Source organism: Salvelinus namaycush, chromosome 26, assembly GCF_016432855.1.
Source record: "Salvelinus namaycush isolate Seneca chromosome 26, SaNama_1.0, whole genome shotgun sequence".
NCBI classification, from domain to species: Eukaryota; Metazoa; Chordata; class Actinopteri; order Salmoniformes; family Salmonidae; genus Salvelinus; species Salvelinus namaycush.
In genome coordinates this window covers 6,543,815-6,569,073 of record NC_052332.1, presented here as the reverse complement: position 1 = coordinate 6,569,073, position 25,259 = coordinate 6,543,815, and the positions used below count along the sequence as shown (strand labels likewise).

General features: G+C 42.2%; 1 protein-coding gene across 2 annotated transcripts in view; it reads right to left on the bottom strand.

Annotated features, from left to right (window-relative positions):
* Positions 1–5,675: 5,675 nt before the first annotated feature.
* Positions 5,676–25,259, bottom strand: part of LOC120021266 (epidermal growth factor-like protein 7) — a 31,711-nt gene continuing 12,127 nt past the window's right edge. The window contains exons 2-9 of one of the 2 annotated variants that reach the window (XM_038964941.1): positions 22,295–22,562; positions 21,281–21,406; positions 11,161–11,273; positions 10,966–11,061; positions 10,654–10,872; positions 7,388–7,446; positions 6,880–7,042; positions 5,676–6,623 (exon numbers count right to left, since the gene is read on the bottom strand). In XM_038964941.1, coding sequence (XP_038820869.1) covers positions 6,604–6,623; positions 6,880–7,042; positions 7,388–7,446; positions 10,654–10,872; positions 10,966–11,061; positions 11,161–11,273; positions 21,281–21,406; positions 22,295–22,374 — 876 coding nt within the window. In that variant the 5' untranslated portion in view covers positions 22,375–22,562 and the 3' untranslated portion in view covers positions 5,676–6,603. Of the gene's footprint in view, positions 7,043–7,387; positions 7,447–10,653; positions 10,873–10,965; positions 11,062–11,160; positions 11,274–21,280; positions 21,407–22,294; positions 22,563–25,259 lie in introns of both variants that reach the window. The other variant, XM_038964940.1, reaches the window with a different exon arrangement.

Below are 25,259 nucleotides of genomic sequence, written 5' to 3'. Positions count from 1 at the left end.
TTGCTCTGACATGCACTGTCAACTGTGGGACCTTTTTATATTGACAGGTATGTGCCCTTCCAAATCATGTCCAATCAATTGAATTTACCACAGGTGGACTCCAATCAAGTTGTAGCAACATCTCAAGGATGATCAATGTTAACAGGATGCACCTGAGCTCAATTTCGAGTCTCATATCAAAGGGTCTGAATACTTATGTAAATAAGCCATTTCTGTTTATTATTTTTGAAGTTTACCTGTTTTTCACTTTGTCACAATTAGGGAATTGTGTGTAGATGAGGGTTATTATTATTTTTAATCCGTTTTTAGAATAGGCTGTAACGTAATAATGTGGAAAAAGTCACGGGATCTGAATACTTTCTGAATGCACTGTACATACCACACTTGCTTCTCAATCCATGTGATCAAAATAGCTCAATGACATACTGTGACGACGCCAAACAAGCTATACAAAAAATACACAAAGAAACAAAAGTACAACGACGACGAGAACAATCATCAGTGAATTCATGGACGCTAGTGGACTCAACGATTTACAAACACTGTGCGTTGTTGGTGTACTAGCCTGGCAGGTAGTCTAGTGGTTAGAGCATTGTGCCAGTAACCAGAAGGTCGCTAGTTTGAATTCCAGAGCCAACAAGGTGAAAAATCTGTCTGTGCCCTTGAGCAAGGCACTTAACCCTAATTGCTCCAGGGCCGCCGTTGATAATGGCCCTGGCCGTGACCTCACTCTCTGGGGGTGTCTCGGGGAGTTGGGCTATGCAAAAACACACATTTCCCATTCACACACGTATTAATACACATTGTACATGTGTGAAATAGGACATATATAAGCACCCACCAAATTATTATTACTACGTTGTCTTGTTTTTTCCCCCCAACAGCTTAGAAATAACATTGTGCAAAAAGTGTATTTTCTTCAGCTGTGTTATGTATTTTGCTTTATATTTATTTCTACATCATATGATCGTTTATTTCGCTTGTTTGTAAAAAAAACAATGGGCTCAGTTGGTAGAGGGTGGCTCTTGTAACACCAGGGTTGTGGGTTTGATTCCTCACCCATATGTAAAATGTGGGTGAAAGTGTCTGCTAAATGGCCTAAATTTGACTCCACTTTTTTGTCTCAAGTATCTCTTCTCTAATTTAAGAAGTGTCAAGTGATTTCATGAAGGTCACGATTCCGTTTTGTGCCATGTCAGTGTGCAAGTTTTTTTTTTTTTTACGTTACACAGTGGAGAGCGGTTTTACTGAGGGGGAGTGTTTTAAACGTTACACAGTGGAGAGTGGTTTTACTGAGGGGGAGTGTTTTAAACGTTACACAGTGGAGAGTGGTTTTACTGAGGGGGAGTGTTTTAAACGTTACACATTGGAGAGAGGTTTATCTGAGGGGGAGTGTTTTAAACGTTACACATTGGAGAGAGGTTTATCTGAGGGGGGTGTTTTTAAACCTACCACTATGGAGTGATCTAGATGTTACAGTACGTGTTTTAAATGTAACAAGTGATCTGTTAGTGATTGATCGTTTTTCATGGTTGCCAATGAAAAATATGTTATTAGTCCTCGCTGTACTGCAGTGATGACGGTAGAGACAGTCGCCAGGTTTCACATTTCAAATCAAATGTTTGACATGAAGTTGTTTTTATGGTCCTCTTAACTAGAATTTTTATTAATGGTGCATTTCCGAGGAGGATTTACCCCAGTGATTTACCCAAGGCTCACACTTTTCGGTTTCTATCTACGTGGGCCAGCACCTGTCTCACTGGGCCATGGCTCTGGCGGACCTGCTCTAACTTGGAGGCAAGGCCCTGGGAACTTTTCAGCTTGCATTTACATAGCAATGGCTAACTGTGAAATGTAACACCTTCCCACAAAGCAACTGTCTTGAATGATGCAGATGTTGTTGATTCTGCACGTCTCAAGTCACTCTTGATGTAAACACAATTACAATAGAGCTTCCAATTAACCAACACTGGCAACCCAGTGGTGTGGGGGTTAAGTCTTAATGGAAAAGCACCATAACTAACTACTAATAAACACTGCTTGTTTTCAGCCTAGCCCCAAAAAAGACATATCTGAAGAGATGAAATAGGAATGAAATGCTCCTCAAACTGAACACCACGAACCTGTATTTTGGTAACCCCTGTGATAGCCGTAGTTAAGAAGTGTAAAATAGCCTAATAAATTGAGTAATTGTCAATTGCTCAAACAATCGTGGCATCGTAACAGCACAGTAACGACTCTTGTAAATCTTTTGCTTGGCCAACTGTTCCCTATTGGTACCTGGTAACTAGGAGGGCTGCTGTCCGAGTGGTGGCCGTAGCTTTATACTTGAGAAACAGGTCCTGTTTATACTATAGAGGAATAGGGATATGGGAATGTCTCAACACCTACTGTAGTTTTCTGACCAATTTATGATACTCAAAACCGAACTAAGAGTACATTTATTTTATCGATGGATGATGTATGATATGTAAAGTCTGACTGCAGTTTAGAAGGCTTGGGCTATTTAAAAAAGGAATTGGCTGAGATTTGTGACGTTTTAGCCTTATGTCAAAAGGTGGTACAGTAATCATCAAATGTAGGATTGTGAAGTAATTAAACTTGAGATTTTATATTTTGTAATTAATAGACAGATGACGTCTTACAGTAAATTACTGCTACTTTTTTATTTATGGCAATACAGTTTCTTATCATTTGCGTACAGATCTTGACATTTTTGTATTCACTGCTTTTACTTTACAGTTTGATAAAATGTCGCTTGCAGCTTTTTGCCTGTCAAAAACGCCAGGGTGAGAATGTATTTCGGCATTCATGATTTTTTTGTGTACTACTCTGGCTGCGTTTACACAGGCAGCCCACTTCTTATATTATGCCCAATTATTGGCAAAAGCTGATCTGATTGGTCGAAAGACCAATTAGTGAAAACATATCAGAATTGCGCTACCGGTGTATATGCAGCCTAATTCCATGTAACTCTCTTATTTTTATTATTATATATTTTTTTTCATGTATAACATTCCAATAGAATGTTATCTTGCATAATGTTGGTTTCTGACACTACAAAATGTGTCTGAAATGTATTTATTTGAAATTAAGTGTTAAATTAGTTAACCTCCAGAATACATTTTTTAAATTCTTGTGCACCTAAACTTCCTGAGGAGCAGGGTTTGGGGTCAATCAATTCAGAAAATAAATTGAATTTCCAAATCCAATTTTCCTCAATTCTTCTATGAGACAAATATGGAATTAGAATATCAGTTTACTTCCTGAAATGACTGAATTGAAATGGCGTTGATAAATTGCTCACGTTGTAGGAGTGAAAACATTGTGTTTCGTCTGGCAATGAACCTGTGTACTACTACGCCTCTTCAGGGTCAAGTGGCTGCAGGAGCTTTAGTGTCACCTGCTGGACTCTTGGCTTACTTGGGTCCTAGGAGTAAATCAACTCGGCGCTCGGGCTTTCCTCATCTTTGTTATTGAAGACCAGTAACACCATTTAATTAAAATACATACGCCAGTCGGTCCCAATACATAAAATGAATCTGTGACATCAGTTTTTGGTCACAGGAGAGTATATTTATGAGTATTTTTTTTATTTGTTTTGCTTATGTGGTGGTGTTACATTTTTTAATCCTGCAACAAAGATGTTTTGAATGTTCAAAGATGCTACCAATTTGGCACTAACCAAATGTAAACTGTCAACGATTTTAGGCTAACTCTTGACCATTGTCTATGATTATTTTCATGGACGTTTTGTAGCTCAACTTCCTAGTGTGTCAGCTAAAAGCGTCATTGACTCGATGACCGTGATAACTCGACAGGCTCTGCAACACTTCTTTAGAGAGCCTCGTTGGTTGATCTGGTGGTTTTTAAAGTTTTTTTTTCACAATTAAATTTAAGAAATATTCCAAATTAATTAAGCACTTCATGGTGAGTTTGGGTGGTATATAAAACTGATCTTAAAATATTCTATGAGTTTCACCAAAGCTATTAAAGTGTAATCTGTTCGTAGCGTAAGATAACTATGTACAACTAAGCTGGCCAAAGTGTCTTGTCTTATCACATCCTGGTGAGCCTTCTGTGTGTGTGATGTTTGATGAATGCCTTGGGAAATGATAAATAAATGTCATTTTTTTCTTAAAGAGCTGTTACTTTATTGCTGTGTGTGTCATTTCTTTAAATTATCATTTTATCCTTGGACACTCAGGCTTTGCAGATGAGTTAGGATGGCTCTGGCAATACAATTCTTTCCCTAACTCTCCATTGAATTGACATTGGAACTATACTGAACAAAAATATAAACGCAACATTTTATCGAGTTACAGCTCATATAAATAAATCAGTCAATTGAAATACATCCATGAGGCCCTAATCTATGGATTGGGTGCCAGACCCAGCCAATCAAAATGAGTTTCTTCCCCCACAACGGTTTTTATTACAGACAGAAATACTTCTGTTTCATCACCTGTCCATGTGGCTGGTCTCAGACGATCCAGCAGGTAGAGACTCCAGATGAAGGTACTGAGCTGCCGAGGTTACACGTGGTGTGCGGTTGTGAGGCCGGTTGGACGCGCTGCAACATTTTCTAAAATGACATTGGAGGCGGCTTATGGTAGACAAATTAACATAAAATTCCCTTGCAACAGCTCTGGTGGACATCCCTGCAGTCAGCATGCCAATTGCACGCTACCTCAACTTGACACGTCTGTGGTGTTGTGTGACAAAACTGCACATTTTAGAGTGGCCTTTTATTGTTCCCAGCACAAGGTGCACCTGTGTAATGATCATGCTGTTTAAATCAGCTTCTTGAGATGCAAAACTGTCAGGTGGATTGATTATCTTGGCAAAGGAGAACTGCTCACTAACAGGGATGTAAACAAATTTGTGCACAAAATATGAGAAATAAGCTTTTTGTGCATATGGACATTTCTGGGGCCTTTTATTTCAGCTCATGAAACATGGGACCAACACTTCATGTTGTGTTTATATTTTTGTTCAGTATAGGAATGTGTTTGAGTGGTCAAAATGAGATATTGATCTGTATAGTTACTTTTCTTCCAAGTGGCTTCACATTAAAAAAAATCAAAATTCACACACAATAAATCCTCTACTAGACATTTTTAATTTATCCATTTTATTACAAAAAGTTACAAAGCTATGTAAAAAAAAAAATGAATAAAAAAAGCCAACTGTCTATTGTAGCTCTATGAGATAAGCACAAGGAATTATAACTTAAATAGATAAATACAGATGTCCATGCTAGACCCGCCATGGGGGCTCTGACAGTGAAACCAGCTGCACTGATGTGAACCTAAAACATGGAAACCAGATACATCATAGTCAAAATGGCTGTTTGACCTTAGACTCTCAGATTGTCCAGTAATGTGGTAATGGGAGAACGAGGCCCCAGTAACCCTGTCACAGGTAGTGATGTTACGCTATTCTATGTCTTTTGGTAAAACAACAATGTAAAGACATGAAATTATGCTGTTGGGAGAGAAAAGAGACTCAGCACATGACAAGTTTGCCCGTCATAGAGCCAGTCTTTGGCTAGCTCATTTATTTATTTATTTTAACTTTATTTAACTAGGCAAGTCGGTTAAGAACAAATTCGTATTTACAATGACGGCCTACCCCGGCCAAACCCTCCCCTAACACAGACGACGCTGGGCCAATTGTGCGCCGCCCTATAGGACTCCTGATCACGGCCGGTTGTGGTACAGCCCGGGATCGAACCCGGGTCTGTAGTGATGCCTCTAGCACTGCGATGCAGTGCCGCTCAAGGAACCCTGAAACATATACACAAACTACCTTTAGCGTCTATTCATGGCGGTATCTTCTGGCCAGGGGAGTTTGTTAAGAGCCCCGACGCTCGTTCTGAACGTTAACGCGCATCGCTTCTGGTACGGTTTTGGAAACATAAGGAACGTATCTTTCATATCAGCGAGAAATCATTGTAAAAAAACAAAAGGTTAAATTACTACACACCTTTTATATGGTTAGGGTTAGTGTTCCCACATGGCCATATCTCCATGTTACAGTGAGTGTTTATAGAAGACAGACGAAAGACAGAGGTGACCACCTGTGCTATTTAGCTATCTAGAGTGGGTTCGAACACCTGTGTGTAAGCGTAACTGGGGAGGAAGTGTAGTTTGACGGCTGGAGGCACACAGACGTAAGGATCTGGGCAAACCTGTTTCAGTAAGTATCTTTTTTATTTGAACGATTCATTCCCGCTGATATGAAAGATACGTTTTCTATGTTTCAGAAACCATAGCGGAAGCGATGATTATTGACGTTTCTAAATGTTAAAACAGCGTTGGGATTGTAGTTCACATGGTGCTACCGGTAATTAGTGTTTATAGCTGAGAACCCTTGAGATAAGGCAGAATGCCTTGTTAATGCCTTGGGTTCTCAAGAGCAAGTCTTTGGGCTGGTACAGGAACATGAATGCACAAACGTTGAGTAGGCCTATGTTCTGCTGACTTTCTTCCTCCTACCATATCCCTGGGCTGAGGCAATCATTCCATTCCTATTGTTATTGTGTTGTAGATTCAGACTGTGGACATGTCTGGTTGGTTTTCACCCAGTCATGTTCTGTGTCTAATTTTCCTGGCAGGAACCTGTAGTGAGGACAGAAAAGTGGAAAAATCAGTCCCACTGGGCACATATGCCAATTCAATGTCTATTCCACTTTGGTTCAACGTAATTTCATTGAAAAGACGTTGGAACAACATTGATTTAACCAGTGGGGTGTTACTATCTATAGTCAAACAAATCATTTCACATCCACTTCAAGCCTCTATATGGCCAATTTGTCCTGTCCAACAAGGGGAGTACAACGAAAATACATTTTTAACTGTGTGTTCATCCACTCACAGGTACCGAGGCGTTCTTCGAGGAAGCCGATTTGTTCGCTGAGCGAGTCGATGCGGTCCAGCTGCTGGAAGGAGTGAAACAAGAAGCTGGTCTTCTCAGACACGCCCTCGTCCAGCGACATGGGGAACAGACTGGTGAAGGGGGCTAGGACCAACTGGAGCTTCTGGAGGGAAGGGGGGGAGAGATTCAATTCTACTGTAATCCACGGAGCAGTAAAAACATGAATTCTAATGAAAAACTCATAAAGGCTTTTTAAAAGGTCACTACCCGTCTGGTGTTTCAAAGGATGCTGGGTTTTGTGAGTGTGTGTGTTCTCTGTCGATGAACAAAGGTTCGTGATTACATTGTGAGTGGTATTTTATATTACACCATGCAGTGTGTGACTAGGGCTGGGTCAAGGTGGGTGGTGGATGCTAGAGGGGCATTAGCAATGGTTATAAGGGGGACTTTACACCCGTTCACGAGAGTGTGTGTGTGTTCATGTGATGGTAGAGGAGTGCAGTTGTACCTGCTCTAGCAGCTCTACTCTGTTCTTCAGGCTCTGTACCTCCTCTGTGACCCTTCCACCTGTAGACAACACACACACACAAACACACACACACATGAAAATAGAATGTGGATCACCACTATCTAAAACACCCTCCAACTGCACACCAAGGTTGCTTATAGAGAGAAAACGTTTTGAAGACGAGGGGGTACTGCCTGAACTTTTCCGATAAGAACACAGATTTTCCTTTTCTGTTGCAAAACGTTTTGATACGATGAAACCTACAGAATATGACCCGGTAGGGTTAGCTTACAGAGAGGTTCAACAGAGGGGGAAAGAGTGTAATGGTTAATCCTTCCTATTCTATCAAAAGCTTGGACTTGTGACATGTCTTTGAGATAGATATTGCCTCTAGCATCTTGCTCTGATCCTGCTACAGAGTGATTCATAAGCAGAGCTATGAAACAAACGGGAAGAGAACCGAAGAACCACAAGCTGGCTGGGGAATTCAGTTCTTTGGGTGAAGCCGGTGACAAATCCATAAATTTGCCTGCATAAGGGTCTGAGAATATGGGAAAATGACAGACACACACCATATAACTGACAGAGAGGGCACTATAAACAGACACACAGTCCATCATGCCTTCTCTAAACATGCGTCGTCCTATCGGTTACAGGACAAGGAGGGGTGAGCTGGGCTGGAGTCCAACCAGTCACCAAGTGTCCCCCTGCTCCCCACGACAGGTCCCCAGAGCTAGGGGTTCAGAGCTGGGGTAGGAACCCGCGTCTTGGAGCTAGGGTCAAACTGAGAACAGTTTTATCTCTCCCAGATGTGGCCTATTATTGAGACAAGAGGACGGGGGGGAGCGATGACCCCCAGCAGACGAGGTTGATGGAGCTGGAATGAGAGCGCTAGTCCCAGCCAAGAAGAGGGAGAGAGAAGGAAGAAAAAAGGCTCCAGAAATGGAAGGAGGGGGGAGGAGGAGGGAGTCAGACGAGAGCTGTTACGGTCTGAGCAGGGCATTTATTCCCGTGTTTATCTCGGTGATCTTCAACAACATCAGACGTCAGCCTGGATATGAACAGTTAATGGATATAATAGGGCCATTAACCACAACACTGATGTTGCTGCTGGCCTTGCACTCTGTTGGCCAAGGAGAACACTTCTGTACTGAGCCTGCACATATTCCCCCGACTAACTTCCCCTCACCCACGTCACTTTCACCAAGTACAGAGATCTGTCATATGTTTTTTTTCCTGCTGTTTTTCTCACTTTGTGCTGATTAGGCAAAAGATCTCCCTAACCCCTATTCATCCATCCACAAGCATGCACGCACACACGCGCACACACACACACACACTCACACACAAGCCCCTCCACCTCAGCCACACTCAGGCCACACACACACACTCACACACACTCACACACAAGCCCCTCCACCTCAGCCATACTCAGGCCACACACACACACACACACTCACACACACTCACACACAAGCCCCTCCACCGTACATCCATCCTCAGCCACACTCAGGGGGGTGAACAGCCTGTCTAAGTTTAGCTGAGAAGAGCCATCTTGTGTGAATTTGGTCATAGCCACTTTTTCCTTTCCTCTGGACACAAATACAGATGGACAGAAAGCGGTTAGGAGAAAGAGGTCATTGGTTTGGCAACGCTGCCTCTTCTACTTTATGTACAGTTTTTATGAAAGACAACCTTTCCTGTATGTCTCCCCTCTATCTAGACCAGTGTTTCCCAACTCCGGTCCTCGAGTACCCCCAACAGCACACATTTTTGTTGTTGTAGCCCCGGACAAAAACATCTGATTCATCTGGTCAAGGGCTTTATGATTAGTTGAATCAGGTGTCCTTGTCGGGGCCACAACAAAAAGATGTACTGTTGGTGGGGTCCTCGAGGACTGGAGTTGGGAAACACTGGTCTAGACAGAGAAAAGGGGGGACATGATTAGTCTTTTGAGAGGTTCATGATTACAACCATACTCCAAAGAGGAGAGGAAAGGGAATTTCCTTATGTATTGTCCAGACACTTCTAGACAAGAGGTTATTTTAGCTCGTTGCTATGTTACGCCAAACAAAGCACATCTATTGCTAGGTTTCCATCCAATTGGCTACAGATTTTCATGTGAACGTTCTAAATCTGCATCAAGAAAATATGCACATTTTCCCACCGGAGGTGTGTTTCCACCAAACTGATTTGTTGCGTGATGACGTAGTGTACACAAAATGCATTTTCCACTCTACCAATAGTTTTGTCACAAAAACCGTGGTGTTAAATTGCAAATGTGCAACTATGGTCTTGATACATGTGCTCTAGTCAACAACTCTCAGATACAGTGCCGGTAGGCTACTCTACATGATGAGATTATTGTGGATAATAGCGAGAATATTTTTATTGGTCAAGCATCGATCCTCATGTCACCAGAATAAGACCCTCAATATTTATTGGTAAGGAGCATCAAGCTCATCAGCTTGCTATTTCACCACCCTGTGAAGTTCATAACTTATTTCATCCGTAGCCTAATAAACTGCATGCTTTCCCGAGTTGTAGTGGGAGGACTACATAACATATCATCACGTTACTCCAAGTTTACGTCAATGTGATGGTTATTATATCAATATTTGCGCAAAAAGGCGCGTCGCCGCCATTTCTCGCATAATACATTTTATTATGCGAGAACAAAAAAAGTCCCACCATGTCGAACGAAACAAATGATCTGTCGGTATTTATAAAATTGTACCGAAACCTGTTTCCACCACAGTTGTGATTTATTTTTTATACGGTATGACTTTACTGTGGAAGGAAATGTGGTTTCCTTTTTTTCAGAGTGATATGCAGCAGTTTAGAGAAAAGCTTGAGTGTGTGAAAGTGCGGGAGAGAAGGATGCTTCACTCAATACTAAACGGAAGTTCTGTAAACGTGGGACGTTCTCCTAAGCAAAGGACGAGGAAGATAAGTCTACATCAATCTATGTTGAAACAGCAGTTATCAGCATGGTTCATCTGGTCATACCATACTGTACATGACCACGCACTTGGTTGTTGAGCACATGTGGTCCACTTGCAGTTGGTACCAGTCGCAGTGCATTATTACTCACGGTACGAGTTGAGTTTGGCATAGCGCGTACCAAAAGTAATAATGGACAGCGAGCCTGGCTATTGTCCTGTCTCCTCTTCACTCCCATAGGAGGCTCTGCTGGAACACACACACACATAGCACATGATTGATTACTATGCCTGTGGATGAATATTGAGAGGAGGTGGGTGTACCTGTATCACTGGAGGGGGGTCTGTAATCGTTTGCTGCTGCCTGGCCGGGGCTGGTGGGAGAGGCGGGCGGGGCAGGAGGTGTAGGAGGAGGAGGAAGGCTCTCACAGGAGTGTCTGTCTCTTGCCAGCCTGTAGCCCTCTCTACAAACACACCGGTAGCTGCCTGCCATGTTCACACACTTATGAGAACAGGACTGCTGCTCGCTGCACTCATCCACATCTGATAGAGAGAGGGAGGAGAGAGTCACTGATGTTGTTTATTTAAGTGTGCTAGCATTAGTGTGTGAGTGTGTAGGTGTGTGTATGCGTGTACCTGTTTGGCAGTGTCGTCCTATCCAGCCCAGAGGACAGGCACAGTGGTTGGGTCTTAAACACGTTCCTCCGTTCACACAGGACTGGACACACACCGCTGGTTAGGACAGAGAGAAATAGCATAAGAAACAAATACACACACACACATACACACACATGACATATGGGGTGCTAGGAGAGAGTTAGCCCCCGTTACCTTGGTTACAGTTGTGTGAGTGGAGTTGTCGCCAGCCCGGGCAGCATTCTGGATAAGAGTGTGAGAGTGGCGGCGCTCTGGTCACCTGACGGTAGGCCACCCTGTACACTGTCCTGAAGAAAACACACAAAAGAGAGTGAGAGGTTAGACAGGGTCTCTGCTGCCGACATAGAGTCAGTTAGGTGTGAATAATGATCCTGAGAAATCGAGACTGGTCTGTTACACTGTAGAGTAGCATTTGGTCAGATTCCCCTATCTGTCAACGTTGTGTGTGATGAGCTCCTAGAGTTTTCTCCATGTTAGCAGAGAAGAATGTACACTACATGACCAAGAGTATGTGGACACCTGCTCGTCGAACATCTCATTCAAAAATCATGGGCATTAATATGGAGTTGGTCCCCCCCTTTGCTGCTATACTAGCCTCCACTCTTCTGGGAAGGCTTTCCACTAGATGTTGAAACATGCTTCCATTCAGCCACAAGAGTAATAGTGAGGTCGGGCACTGATGTTGGGCGATTAGGCCTGGCTTGCAGTCGGCGTAAGTTCTTCCACACCGATCTCGTCAAACCATTTCTGTACGCACCTTGCTTTGTGCACGGGGGCATTGTCATGTTGAAACAGGAAAGGGCCTTCCACAAACTGTTGCTACATGTTGTAAACACAGAATTGTCTAGAATGTCATTGTACGCTGTAGCGTTAAGATTTCCCTTCACTGGAACTAAGGGCCCTAGCCAGAACCATGAAAAACAGCCCCAGATCATTATTCCTCCTCCACCAAACTTTACAGTTGACACTATGCATTTGGGGAGGTAGCGATCTTATGGCATCAGCCAAACACAGATTTGTCAGATGGTGAAGCGTGACTCATCACTCCAGAGAACGCATTTCCACTGAGTCCAATGGCGGTGAGCTTTACACCACTCCAGCCGATGCTTGGCATTGAGCATGGTGATCTTAGGCTTGTGTGCAGCTGCTCGGCCATGGAAGCCCATTTCATGAAGCTCCCAACAAAGAGTTTGTGTGCTGACGTTGCTTCCAGAGGCAGTTTGGAACTCGGTAGTAAGTGTTGAAATCGAGGACAGACTATTTTTTACAAGCTACTCGCTTCAACTCTCGGCGGTCCCATTCTGTGAGTTAGTGTGGCCTACCACTTCATGGCTGAGCCGTTGTTGCTCCGAGACGTTTACACTTCACAATAACAGCGCTTACAGTTGACTGGGGCATATCTAGGCTGAAATTTGACAAACTGATTTGTTTGAAAGGTGGCATCCTATGACGGTGCCACGTTGAATGTCACTGAGCTCTTGTTTAAGGCCATTCTACTGCCAATGTTTGTCTATGGAGATTGCATGGCTGTGTGCTCGATTTTATACACCTGAAATAGCCGAATCCACTAAATTGAAGGGGTGTCCACATACCTTTGTGTATATATAGTAGAGGTCGACCGATTAATCGGAATGGCCGATTAATTAGGGCAGATTTCAAGTTTTCATAACAATCGGAAATCGGTATTTTTGGACACCGATGTTTGTTTTTTTTACACATTTATTTAACTAGGCAAGTCAGATAAGAACACATTGGCCTAGAAACGGTGGGTTAACTGCCTTGTTCAGGGGCAGAACGACAGATTTTGACCTTGTCAGCTCGGGGATTCGTGTTTGCAACCTTCCGGTTACTAGTCCAACGCTTTAACCACCTGCCTTACATTGCACTCCACGAGGAGCCTGCGTGGCAGGCTGACTACCTGTTACGCGAGGGCAGCAAGAAGCCAAGGTAAGTTGCTAGCTAGCATTAAACTTATAAAAAACAATCAATCTTCACATAATCACTAGTTAACTACACATGGTTGATGACATTACTAGTTTATCTAGCGTGTCCTGCGTTGCATATAATCGATGCGGTGCCTGTTAATTTCTCATCGAATCACAGCCTACTTCGCCAAACGGGTGATGATTTAGCACTGTTGTTGCACCAAACCTAACCATAAATATCAATGCCTTTCTTTAAAATCAATACACAAGTATATATTTTTAAACCTGCATATTTAGTTAATATTGCCTGCTAACATGAATTTCTTATAATTAGGGAAATTGTGTCACTTCTCTCGCGTTCCGTGCAAGCAGTCAGGGTATATGCAGCAGTTTGGGCCGCCTGGCTCGTTGCGAACTGTGTGAAGACCATTTCTTCCTAACAAAGACTGTAATTAATTTGCCAGAGTTGTACATAATTATGACATAACATTGAAGGTTGTACAATGTAACAGCAATATTTAGACTTAGGGATGCCACCCGTTAGATAAAATACGGAACGGTTCCGTATTTCACTGAAAGAATAAACGTTTTGTTTTCGAAATGATAGTTTCCGGATTCGACCATATTAATGACCAAAGGCTCGTATTTCTCTGTGTTATTATGTTATAATTAAGTCTATGATTTGATATTTGATAGAGCAGTCTGACTGAGCGATGGTAGGCAGCAGCAGGCTCGTACGCATTCATTCAAACAGCACTTTCGTGCATTTTGCCAGCAGCTCTTCGCTGTGCTTCAAGCATTGAGCTGTTTATGACTTCAAGCCTATCAACTCCCGAGATTAGGCTGGTGTAACCGATGTGAAATGGCTAGCTAGTTAGCGGGGTGTGCACTAATAGCGTTTCAATCGGTGACGTCACTTGCTCTGAGACTTGGAGTAGTTGTTCCCCTTGCTCTGCAAGGGCCGTGGCTTTTGTGGAGCAATGGGTAACGATGCTTCGAGGGTGGATGTTGTTGATGTGTTCCTGGTTCGAGCCCAGGTAGGGGCGAGGAGAGGGACGGAAGCTATACTGTTACACTAGCAATTCTAACGTGGCTATAAGAACATCCAATAGTCAAAGGTATATGAAATACAAATGGTATAGAGAGAAATAGTCCTATAATTCCTATAATAACTACAACCTAAAACTTCTTACCTGGGAATATTGAAGACTCATGTTAAAAGGAACCACCAGCTTTCATATGTTCTCATGTTCTGAGCAAAGAACTTAAAGTTAGCTTTTTTACATGGCACATATTGCACTTTTACTTTCTTCTCCAACACTTTGTTTTTGCATTATTTAAACCAAATTGAACATGTTTCATTATTTATTTGAGGCTAAATTCATTTTATTGATGTATTATATTAAGTTAAAATAAGTGTTCATTCAGTATTGTTGTAATTGTCATTATTACAAATACATTTTTAAAAATCGGCCGATTAATCGGTATCGGCCTTTTTTGGTCCTCCAATAATCGGTATCGGCGTTGAAAAATCATAATCGGTCGACCTCTAATATATAGTGTAGATGAGATAATGGGAATTCACTGTAATATTAGGCTAGACCATGGATCACTGGTTACCAAGTGCGGGAGGGTGGGGGTGGGGGGGGGGGGGGGGGGGGGGGGGGGAGAAGGGGTAACATTAAGCCAGTTCTGGGTTCAGCGGTTCCACTGAAATCTGCTGAAATGTTTCCTGGCATTGTCCTCAGTGTGCGGGCACAGACATCAGAGAGGGAGAGAGGGAAGGAGGGGGAAGGAGGGGAAGGAGGGGGAAAGAGGGAGGAAAAGAGAACAATTGCCTCACAAAAGATGACTCAAATACATTAATTCATAACAGCCTCATGGTGGGAAGGAAAGTTTATAATTATAGTTGTTGGCTATGAGAGGTCTGCTGCATTCCCCACCCACGTCATGTGTAGTGCTTACTATAGAATGTTGTAGTATACTGTACAATACTATACTACAGCAAATATTACAGCATTATCTGCAAAAAAACGTTATAGTAAATTCTACAGTCCGCAAAAACACTACATTTTTAAACTTGAGTAAATACTACAGTATTTATTTGCATATACCCTGCCTATTCCACTCCCTCAAATCCCAATTTGTGCCCCCCATAAGTGAGAAACCTATATGCCAAGTATAGACTATATTGTATTTCCTACAGTATATAGAAAAGAGCTGAACCTACCTACCTACCGGTAATGGAATAGTATTTCTCAAGTAGGTTTCTTGAAAGAGAAAGCCTCCACTTCTATGTCAAATATAATACAACAAAAATGCTACAGTAAATACTACAGTAATGTCTGAATAAACACTTCAGTAAATACTACATTATACCACAGTATGCAAAAACACTACAGTAAATACTACAGTATACTACAATCTGCAAAAACACTACATAAGTTACTATAGTATATACTACATTCTGACTTTACTACAGTATTCATACTATATTTAACTGTAAATACTACAGTATAATACTGTATACTACAGTAAATACTACATTATCCACCATAGTGTTTTTGCTGACTTTAGTCCGCAAAAACACTACAGTGAATACTACAGTAAAGTAAAACTCTACAGTGAATACTACATTAAAGTCAGCAAAAACACTACAGTGAATACTTAAGTATTTATATCATACTATAGTATTTTTTAATGTGGGCACATTACTGTGCAGGAAGAGAGAAAGAGATAGAGAGAACAAGGGAATGGGAGAGTGAGAAAGAAAGAGAGAGAAATTTAGGAGGGAAAGAACGAAAGAAAGAGTGCGTAAGTAAAGAGGGAGAGGTTGTCCAAGATAAACACAGCAGTGGGCTCTGTGGGCTGGCTGGTCATTTCACGTAGTTATACAAAGTGCTTGATATTTGGATTCCACCAAAATATGTGAGGTGACCCACTTCTGTGTATGAGTATGATATAAGAGAGTGATCACACATGGAAAAATACTATAGTGTACTATGGTATAAATACTATAGTATTCATTGTAGTGTATTTGAGGACTTTACTGCATTATTCACTGTAGTATTTTTGTGGACATTACTGTAGTATACTGTAGTATTTACAGTTTACTATAGTATAAATACTGTAGTTAAAAATACATACAAAATATGATGAATGATATAGTAATTTTTGCGGACTGTAGTATTTACTAGAGTTTTTGTGAATATTTTTTTTTGTGTTTTTGCGATCTGTAGTAGGGTTGCAAAGGGTCGGAAACTTTCCGGTAAATTTATGGAAGTTTTCCGGAAATTTTCCATGGGAAGTTAAGCCCGGGAATTTTGGGAATTTTGCTTAAATTAGTTTATAACAGTGAACCTTTTTTTGTGGGATACACATAAGGCAATTCTAGGTCTTGTGGCATATTTTGGTTAAACTATCCCCAATTCAATGGAATTGCAACCCTCTGCATGCACAGTGCATTCTTCCATCACATGTACAGCTGATTCTCAAGATCTTGCACACTAACGAGATGCTATTGAGCCCACACTACTACACTGTCTGAGCTAAGGACTACATGCTTTCTGGTAAGTTTGGATAACAATACTGGGAGGGGTGAATGTATTTTATATGACATACATGATTTTTTGTTTAGTAGTAAATAGTAGCCTACAGCAAAGTGTGTTTAAATCATTTCTAACTTGTTAACAATTTCTGCTAGTTAGTTTTTAGCTTTCTTGAGCCTGCTAACTGAGGAGTGTTAATTCACCTGTTTCCATACATGTTTCATTTTATCTTACAAAGGAGTTGTTCAAATCTAACTGCTTAACCATTTATCTGTACATGGAAATGTATTTGGGTTTTTTTAAACAAATTTTTTCCCTAATCTTTACAGGAAAATGCCACGGGCACTATCTGATGTGTGGAGACATTTCACTGCAGCTAATGTAGAAGGAAAAGATGTGTACATTTGCACATACTGTGCGAAATCATATGTGAAGAATGCAACAAAGATGCAGAACCATCTGGCCAAGTGCATAAAGTTCCTTCAGCGTTCACCATAAGCAACCCCTGACAAAAGTCCCTCCACTTCTATGAGAGGTGAAAATGGTGAATCAGACACCTTTTCGATAGCAGCAGCTCATGGTCCTCCTGGAATCAGAAGTTTTTTTGAGTCAATGGAGGAACGTAGTCATAGAAATGCTGATGAATGTCTTGCTCGAGCTGTGTATGCAACTGGTTCACCTCTGATGCTCACAGGCATTGCATATTGGAAGAGATTTCTGAATGTCCCTCCCCCAGCATACACCCCTCCAACCAGACATGCTTTATCTACTCATTTGTTGGATGCAAAGTTCAACAGAGTTAAAGGTAAGGTCAAGCAAATCATAGAGAAAGCAGACTGTATTGCAATAATCTCTGATGGGTGGTCGAAATGTTTGTGGGCAAGGAATAATTAACTACATCATCTCCACCCCTCAACGAGTATTCTACAAGAGTACAGACACAAGGGACAGACACACCGGTCTCTACATTGCAGATGAGCTGAAGGCATTCATCAATGACCTTGGACCACAAAAGGTATTTGCACTGGTGACAGACAATGCTGCGAACATGAAGGCTGCTTGGTCTAAAGTGGAGGAGTCCTACCCTCACATCACACCCATTGGCCGTGCTGCTCATGCATTGAATCTGCTCCTCAAGGACATCATGGCACTGAAAACAATGGATACACTCTACAAGAAAGCCAAGGAAATGGTTAGGTATGTGAAGGGTCATCAAGTTATAGCAGCAATATACCTCACCGAGCAAAGTGAGAAGAATAAGAGCACCACATTGAAGCTGCCACGCAACACCCATTGGGGTGGTGTTGTCATCATGCTTGACAGTCTCCTGGAGGGGAAGAAGTCTCTCCAAGAAATGTCTATATCACAGTCTGCCGATATGGACAGGCCCATCAAGAGGATCCTCCTGGATGATGTATTTTGGGAGAGAGTGGTAAGCAGCCTGAAACTCCTGAAACCTATAGCAGTAGACATTGCACGGATTGAGGGAGACAATGCCATCCTGTCTGATGTTCAGACTCTGCTTACAGGTGTAAGAGAAGAAATCCGTACTGCCCTGCCCACTTCACTGTTGCTCCAAGCAGAGGAAACTGCAGTTCTGAAATACATCAAAAAGCATGATTAGCCTGGATAACCTTAGCCTGGATATGGGCAAGGTTCTTGGCAGTCTGGCGAAGTACACTTCCAAGCAAGTGCTTTGGGATGGAGAGGCAATATGGCAGTTGTGCCAACATATCTCATCAGCCACCTGGTGGAAGGGACTTTGTGGATCTGAGGCTCTTTCCCCTGTTGCCTCCATCCTCCTCCAAATCCCACCAACATCAGCCACCTCAGAGCGCAACTGGTCCTTGTTTGGGAACACACACACCAAAGCACGCAACAGGTTGACCAATACAAGGGTTGAAAAATTGGTGGCCATCCGGGCAAATCTGAGGCTTTTCGAGCTTGACAACGAGCCATCCTCAACAAGGTTGGAAAGTGACAGTGAAGATGAGGCCTCAGTTTGATGTTCAAGAGGTGGACATTGAGGAGGTCTAGGGAGAAGACATGGAAGCCTGAGAGGAAGACAACCAAATCTTTAGTTTCTAGACTATCATTTTACAGATGTATATTGAAAACGTTTTTGGGAGATGCGATGGCTCATTGGGGATCATTCAATATTCCCTTTCTTTTGTTGTTCAGTGAAATCATCCCATGTGAAGAGTCAACTCATTTATAAAGTTCAATTCATAACTAAATTGTTTTTTAAATTTCTATTGGAAGGATTTAAAAATTTGCAATTATGTCTACTTATGATAAGGTAAAAGGTTTATGTTTCTGTCTCCATATGATATGGTAAATATATCCAATGCAAAAAACATCTACATTTAAATGGTATTAATATGAATTTGCATATATTTCTGTTAATTCCCATAAATTCCCGTTAATTCCCACAGAAAGTTTCCATCTCTGAATACTCCCCAAAATGTGCAACCCTAGTCTGTAGTATTTACTATGGTATACTACATTATACTACACAATTATATAGTAAGTACTACACATGATCGATGGATATAGTATTCTACAGTATACTACAGGGAGAGAGAGAGCGAGAGAGAACAAGAGAGTGGGGAGAAAGAAATGAGCGTGATAGAGACAAGGGGGTAGAGAGAGAGAGAGAGAGAGAGAGAGAGAGAGAGAGAGAGAGAGAGAGAGAGAGAGAGAGAGAGAGAGAGAGAAAATCAGAGATAGAGAGAGGACAGTGCCTTGTCTTCTGCTGGATGGGTAAGGCTCCTCTACTCTGCTCATCAACTCTCAGTCAAAACACATTAGGAGCCCTTTACCTTCTTTAGAGCGTAGCCCAACTAACAAATAAACATTGAATAACATTGTATAAACTGTTGCAACTGTCTCAGAGATGAATGCGTTGCATGAGGTTGGCTGAGGCAAGACTGTATAGACCCAATGCTAAATATGTTACAGCTGGGACCAGACCAGACGTTGGCCCTTGCTCGTGCAGAGTTAATAGGTTATGTATTGGCAGTTTGGTAGTTTGGGCAGAGTTGAATGGGAAGTGATATGGACCTTGTGGTGGCATTAGCATGGTATTATGATAAGATTAGGTATTGGTATTTTATTAGGATCCCCATTAGCTGTTGCAAAAGCAGCAGCTACTCTTCCTGGGGTCCACACAAAACATGAAACATAATACAGAATGACAGAATACAGAACATCAATAGACAAGAACAGCTCAAGGACAGAACTACATACATTTTTATGAAGGCACACGTAGCCTACTTATCAATACATACACACAAACTATCTAGGTCAAATATGGAAGAAGGCGTTGTGCCGTGAGGTGTTGCGGTATCTGTTTTTGAAACAAAGTTTGGTGTTTATTTGAGCAATATGAGATGGAACGGAGTATCGCAATATCGGCTCTATATATTACTGTACACTTTCTTGAATTTGTTCTGGATTTGGGGACTGTGAAAAAAAAACTGGTGGCATGTCTGATGTGGTAAGTCTGTGTGTCAGAGCTGTGTGTAAATTGACTATGCAACCAATTTGTGATTTTCAACACATTAATGTTTCTTATAAAAAGAAGTGATGCAGCCAGTCTCTCCTCAACTCTCAGCCAAGAGAGACTGGCATGCGTAAAATTTATATCAGCCCTCTGATTACAATGAAGAGCAAAACGTGCAGCTCTGTTCTGGGCCAGCTGCAGCTTAACTAGGTCTTTCCTTGCAGCTCTCAACCACACGGCTGGACAATAATCAAGATTAGACAAGACTAGAGCCTGCAGGACTTGCTTTTTGGAGTGTGGTGTCAAAAAAGCAGAGCATCTCTTTATTACGGCCCGACCTCTCCCCATCTTTACAACCATTGAATCTATATGTTTTGACCATGACAGTTTACAATCTAAGGTAACACCAAGTTATTTCGTCTCCTCAACTTGTTCAACAGCCACACCATTCATTACCAGATTCAGCTGAGGTCTAGAACTTAGGGAAGGCTTTGTACCAAATACAATGCTCTTAGTTTTAGAGATGTTCAGGACCAGTTTATTACTGGCCACCCATTCCAAAACAGACTGCAACTCTTTGTTAAGGGTTTCAGTGACTTCATTAGCTGGGGTTGCTGATGCGTGTATGGTTGAATCATCAACATACATGGACACACATGCTTTGTTTAATGCCAGCGGCAGGTCATTGGTAAAAATAGAAAATAGAGGGCGTAGAGAGCTGCCCTGCAGTACACCACACTTTACATGTTTGATATTAGAGAAGCTTCCATTAAAGATAACCCTTTGAGTTCTATTCGATAGATAGCTCTCCACAATATGGCAGAGATTGAAAAGCCATAACGCCAACCTTTTTTCAACAACAGGTTATAGTCAATAATATCAAAGACTGCACTGAAATCTAACAGTACAGCTCCCACAATCTTCTTATTATCAATTTATTTCAACCAATCATCAGTTATTTGTGTCAGTGCAGTATGTGTTGAATGCCCTTCTCTATAAGCATGCTGAAAGTCTGTTGTTAATTTGTTTACAGAGAAATAGCATTGTATTTGGTCAAACACAATTTTTTTCAACAGTTTGCTAAGAGCTGGCTGCAAGCTTATAGGTCTGCTGTTAGAACCAGTAAAGGCCGCTTTACCACTCTTGGGTAGCGGAATTACTTTGGCTTCCCTCCAGGCCTGAGGACAAAGACTTTCCTCTAGGCTCAGATTAAAGATATGACAGATAAGAGTGGCTACAGAGTCAGCCACCATGTTTGCAGTGACAGCGATAGTAACAGTGATCGTGATCGTGACAGTCATGGCTATGTCTCTTACTTGTAGGTGCTGCAGAAGCGGTGCCCCTGACACAGGGTGATGTAGGGCTTGTGAACGGGCTGGACGAACGACTCTGTCGTCGTGACTACACTGCTGTGACGGACGTCTCTGCCACACACCCTCCTCCTTAAACCGCACACACACGTAGGAACACATAGGTGAGACCACACACACAGGTATAACCGCACACACTGGAGAGGTATTCTTTGGGACATATGAGGACTGTCTCTGTTGTTAAATCAGTCTGTCACTATTAGTTTAACAGCTAGCTACACACCAAGTCATGAAATTCATCATAATCATAATTATTTTACATCAAATTAACCATTTACATAATGTTGGTAGTTAAATTACTGACAGGAATCTTCATGGTTTAAATGTGAAATTACACCACTTACACTATTACCTCTGAAGCATTCACCTATAGATTGTGCTGCATCAGGGGACAGTTTAATTAAGACTGGATTTCAACCTTACTATATGGTATCTGAACCAGTCTATGTGGTCTCTTAACCAGTCTGGAAACTAAACAGTCCATCAAGCATTTTAACTCTCAATTGATGACGTGACCTTGAGGTCTCTATGTGTCAGTGGAGGTTAGCTGACATGTAATTGATGCTGATTGGCCGATGTAATCGCCAATGAAAGTGTCAGAGTTGAGAGTCACCTCTGACCTTTCATCGCCCTTTGACCTCTCGCGAGGGCTCTACTTTGTTTTGGTCTCTATAAAAATCAACTGAGATCTCAAAAATAGAACCTGCATCTCCTCAGAGTTGACCTAAGTCTAATAATCTAAGAACTGTTATCTGGCCAATCAGTACACATTTACTCAGGGTGAGAATGTCAAGAGAAGCAAATAACCTTTTAAAATAAATAGCTCCCAATTAAGTGAGTGGCTAGTCTGTAACTGAAGCTAGCCACCCATGTAGCCGAGCCGTCTCAAGGACCAAAGCTGACCGACCAATGAGTGACAGCCAATAACAAGCACAGGAAGTGGAATGAGGGAGCGGTTACCCGTGATGACCGTGGAACTGTGGAGTGGCTGTGACATGGAGGAGGAAGAGAGAGGAAGAGAGGAGGAGTGTTTGGTACATGTCTCCCTCTTTTTTTCCCCACCTTCCCTCACTCTTTTCCTCACTCTCTCTCTCTCTCTCTGTCAGTCTGATGGCAGAAGAAGGGAGGATGAGGGGGAGTAGGAGGGGAGAATGGCTGTGGCAGGGCTTCCTCTCTCTCTGCTGTTACGGCTCCTTGTGTTGACCTCCAGGAGGATGATGCCAGCTACCTGTAGCGACACAGAGAGAGAGACAAACACAGAGGTTAGGTGTTATGCATTTCCACTTGATGTTTCCACTCCACTTGTGATGCACAGAAGACTAGTTTGAACCCCAGTTGGTCATAGTAACATTTTGCACATTTGAAAGAAACCATGTTAGAAATACGTTTAGAGACACGACGAGCTTACTTCTTCACTCTCATATCTCATGTGGAAGACTTCCAGTGTTACCCCCACAGACATACGCAAACACACCCTTACAGAAAAACCACATGATTTGACATGTGGGAAAATCACAATATTTAATGTGAAGTGAGCACAGGTGAAGTGTTCCCAAAACACGTTTTCACATGATTTCACGTGATCACGTTTTCACGTGTAGTTCCACGTTACCGCGTTTCTTTACACGTCACACTATCACATTAACTTCACATAAGATCGCGTGGTCACATGGAAACGTGTTTTTGGAACACTCCGCATGTGACCACGTGAAATTCATGGCAATCCATCTCCTAAAAACACTCCTAATATCAGTTCCCACACCATTCCAGCAAACGTACTGTATCTCTATAGCAGCATATGGGCCACTTGAGATAGACTCACTCTGACCAATGAACGCGGCCATGCTGTTAGCTGTGTCGTGTCAGCGAGAACACTAAAGCCACCCTCCTCCTCCTCCCCTCTCACTCCTCCAAATCTCAAGAGCTTTACCCCGAGCTACCCTGAGTTAGAAAGCATTAGAGACCATTAGATGAAGTGCTGCAGTCAAAGGTCCGGATAGAGGACATTAAACAGTCTCAAAGTCCAGATTTCAACCCTCCTCTACACAGCTTAGTCATAAACAATCAGTTTTAAAAGGGCAGGTAGGGTTGAGCACGTTGCGAAGTTACACACTTACTGCTTGACTTTGCACCACAAATAAAGTTCTGGAGTGATAGTGTAACATGGACAGAAGTGGACAATTTAATACTTTGAGTTAAAACAGCTGATACACATACTGTTATAATACTATGCAAAGTTTGAATCTGCAGTGAAGAGTATGGCTCTGTTACTACATTCTGACGTTGTAATGGAATGGAGTTGGACAATGCCACTTAATATAATGTTTACATACCCTACATTACTCATCTCATATGTATATACTGTACTCGATACCATCTACTGCATCTTGCCTATGCCGTTCTGTACCATCACTCATTCATATATCTTTATGTACATATTCTTCATCCCTTTACACTTGTGTGTATAAGGTAGCTGTTGTGAAAATGTTATGTTAGATTACTTGTTGGTTATTACTGCACGGTCGGAACTAGAAGCGCAAGCATTTCGCTACACTCGCATTAACATCTGCTAACCATGTGTATGTGACAAATAAAATTTGATTTGATTTTTGACAGACACACACACAAACACACATGCACACGCAGAGAAAGAAAGAGAGAAAGAAAGAGAGAAAGAAAGCGAGAGAGGTAAAGTCAGGGACTCAGAGGAACAGTAAGACTCTCTCCATTGTATTATAAAAAATGTGGCAGTGATTAACATACCAGCACTGAAATTCATTTCACTTGACTTCAAATGACTCGTTCAACATTCACTACATTCACACAGGTCATATTTTCACTGTATTCATAACATGTAGCCATGTATTTTCTCTTCCCCTTGTTACGTGACTCTAGTCTCCCTATTGCAGCTATTTGTATGAACGACAGAGCCCCTCATCTTGAAAAGCTTAACGTAATCAACCCAGTTATTGACGTATAACGACCCCCCGAGCTTTGGTTAAAATAGATTTGAGTGTGCTTCCTTGGTGGTTGCTCTTAAAAACGGCGGCCGTAAAAGTGAAGGAGTTCAGACGATAGGTAGCAGTAGGGGGTACAGTAATCAGATTTAGCACTTTGGTTACTATACCCCATCCACTCAGAACACAGTTCACGACTGACTGTAAAGATGCTATGAGCCATGCTTGTGCTTTATGCACTGCGTCTGAGCTAGATTGTTTGTCGGATGCTCAAGGTGGTAGGTTGTGTGTGTGTGTGCGTGTGTGTCTTTGTCTGTGTCTGTGTGTAAACATGGACCTTTCTCTCTGCTGGGTTAATGTTAACATTCCCTGCTAACCCCCATTATGTAGACTGGCGCTGGACCCCTACGGTCGCAAAATGATGACCTGTCAGTAAAGGACCGTTTATCCGTCACGCCACACCACAGCCAGGGCCACAGGGAGAGAGGTGGCATCATGGGTTGTGGCATCATGGGTGCATTAACCCCCCCCATTACCCAGTACATTTTTATAGCTCTGTTATATTGTCTATTGACCCACACCCTCACCAAGGCAACATGCACACACATACACACACATACATCCTGTGTGAGGCCGGGCTGAACTCACACTGGGTCGTCTCTCAGAACATAAAGTGAAGATAGATCTCCCTCCAGCTCTGGCCCATACTCTCTTCCTTGCTCCCTTACTCCGTTAGATGTACGGAGAGTTATAGCAGGAGTTTGGCTAACCTTCAGAAGAGAAGGGGGTACTCTGACTCTGAAAGTTGATTTAGCCTCTAAGAGAGTAGTACGATGGCACTACAGTTAACCTGGAGTTGATCCTATAGGCAGGGGCCTTGGGTTTTCTTCTAGCCTATAGCATTATACTAATGTTACCCTGAAGGGTTGCTCTTGGCCTTGGGCTTGGGCTAGCAGCTAGCCTGAAAA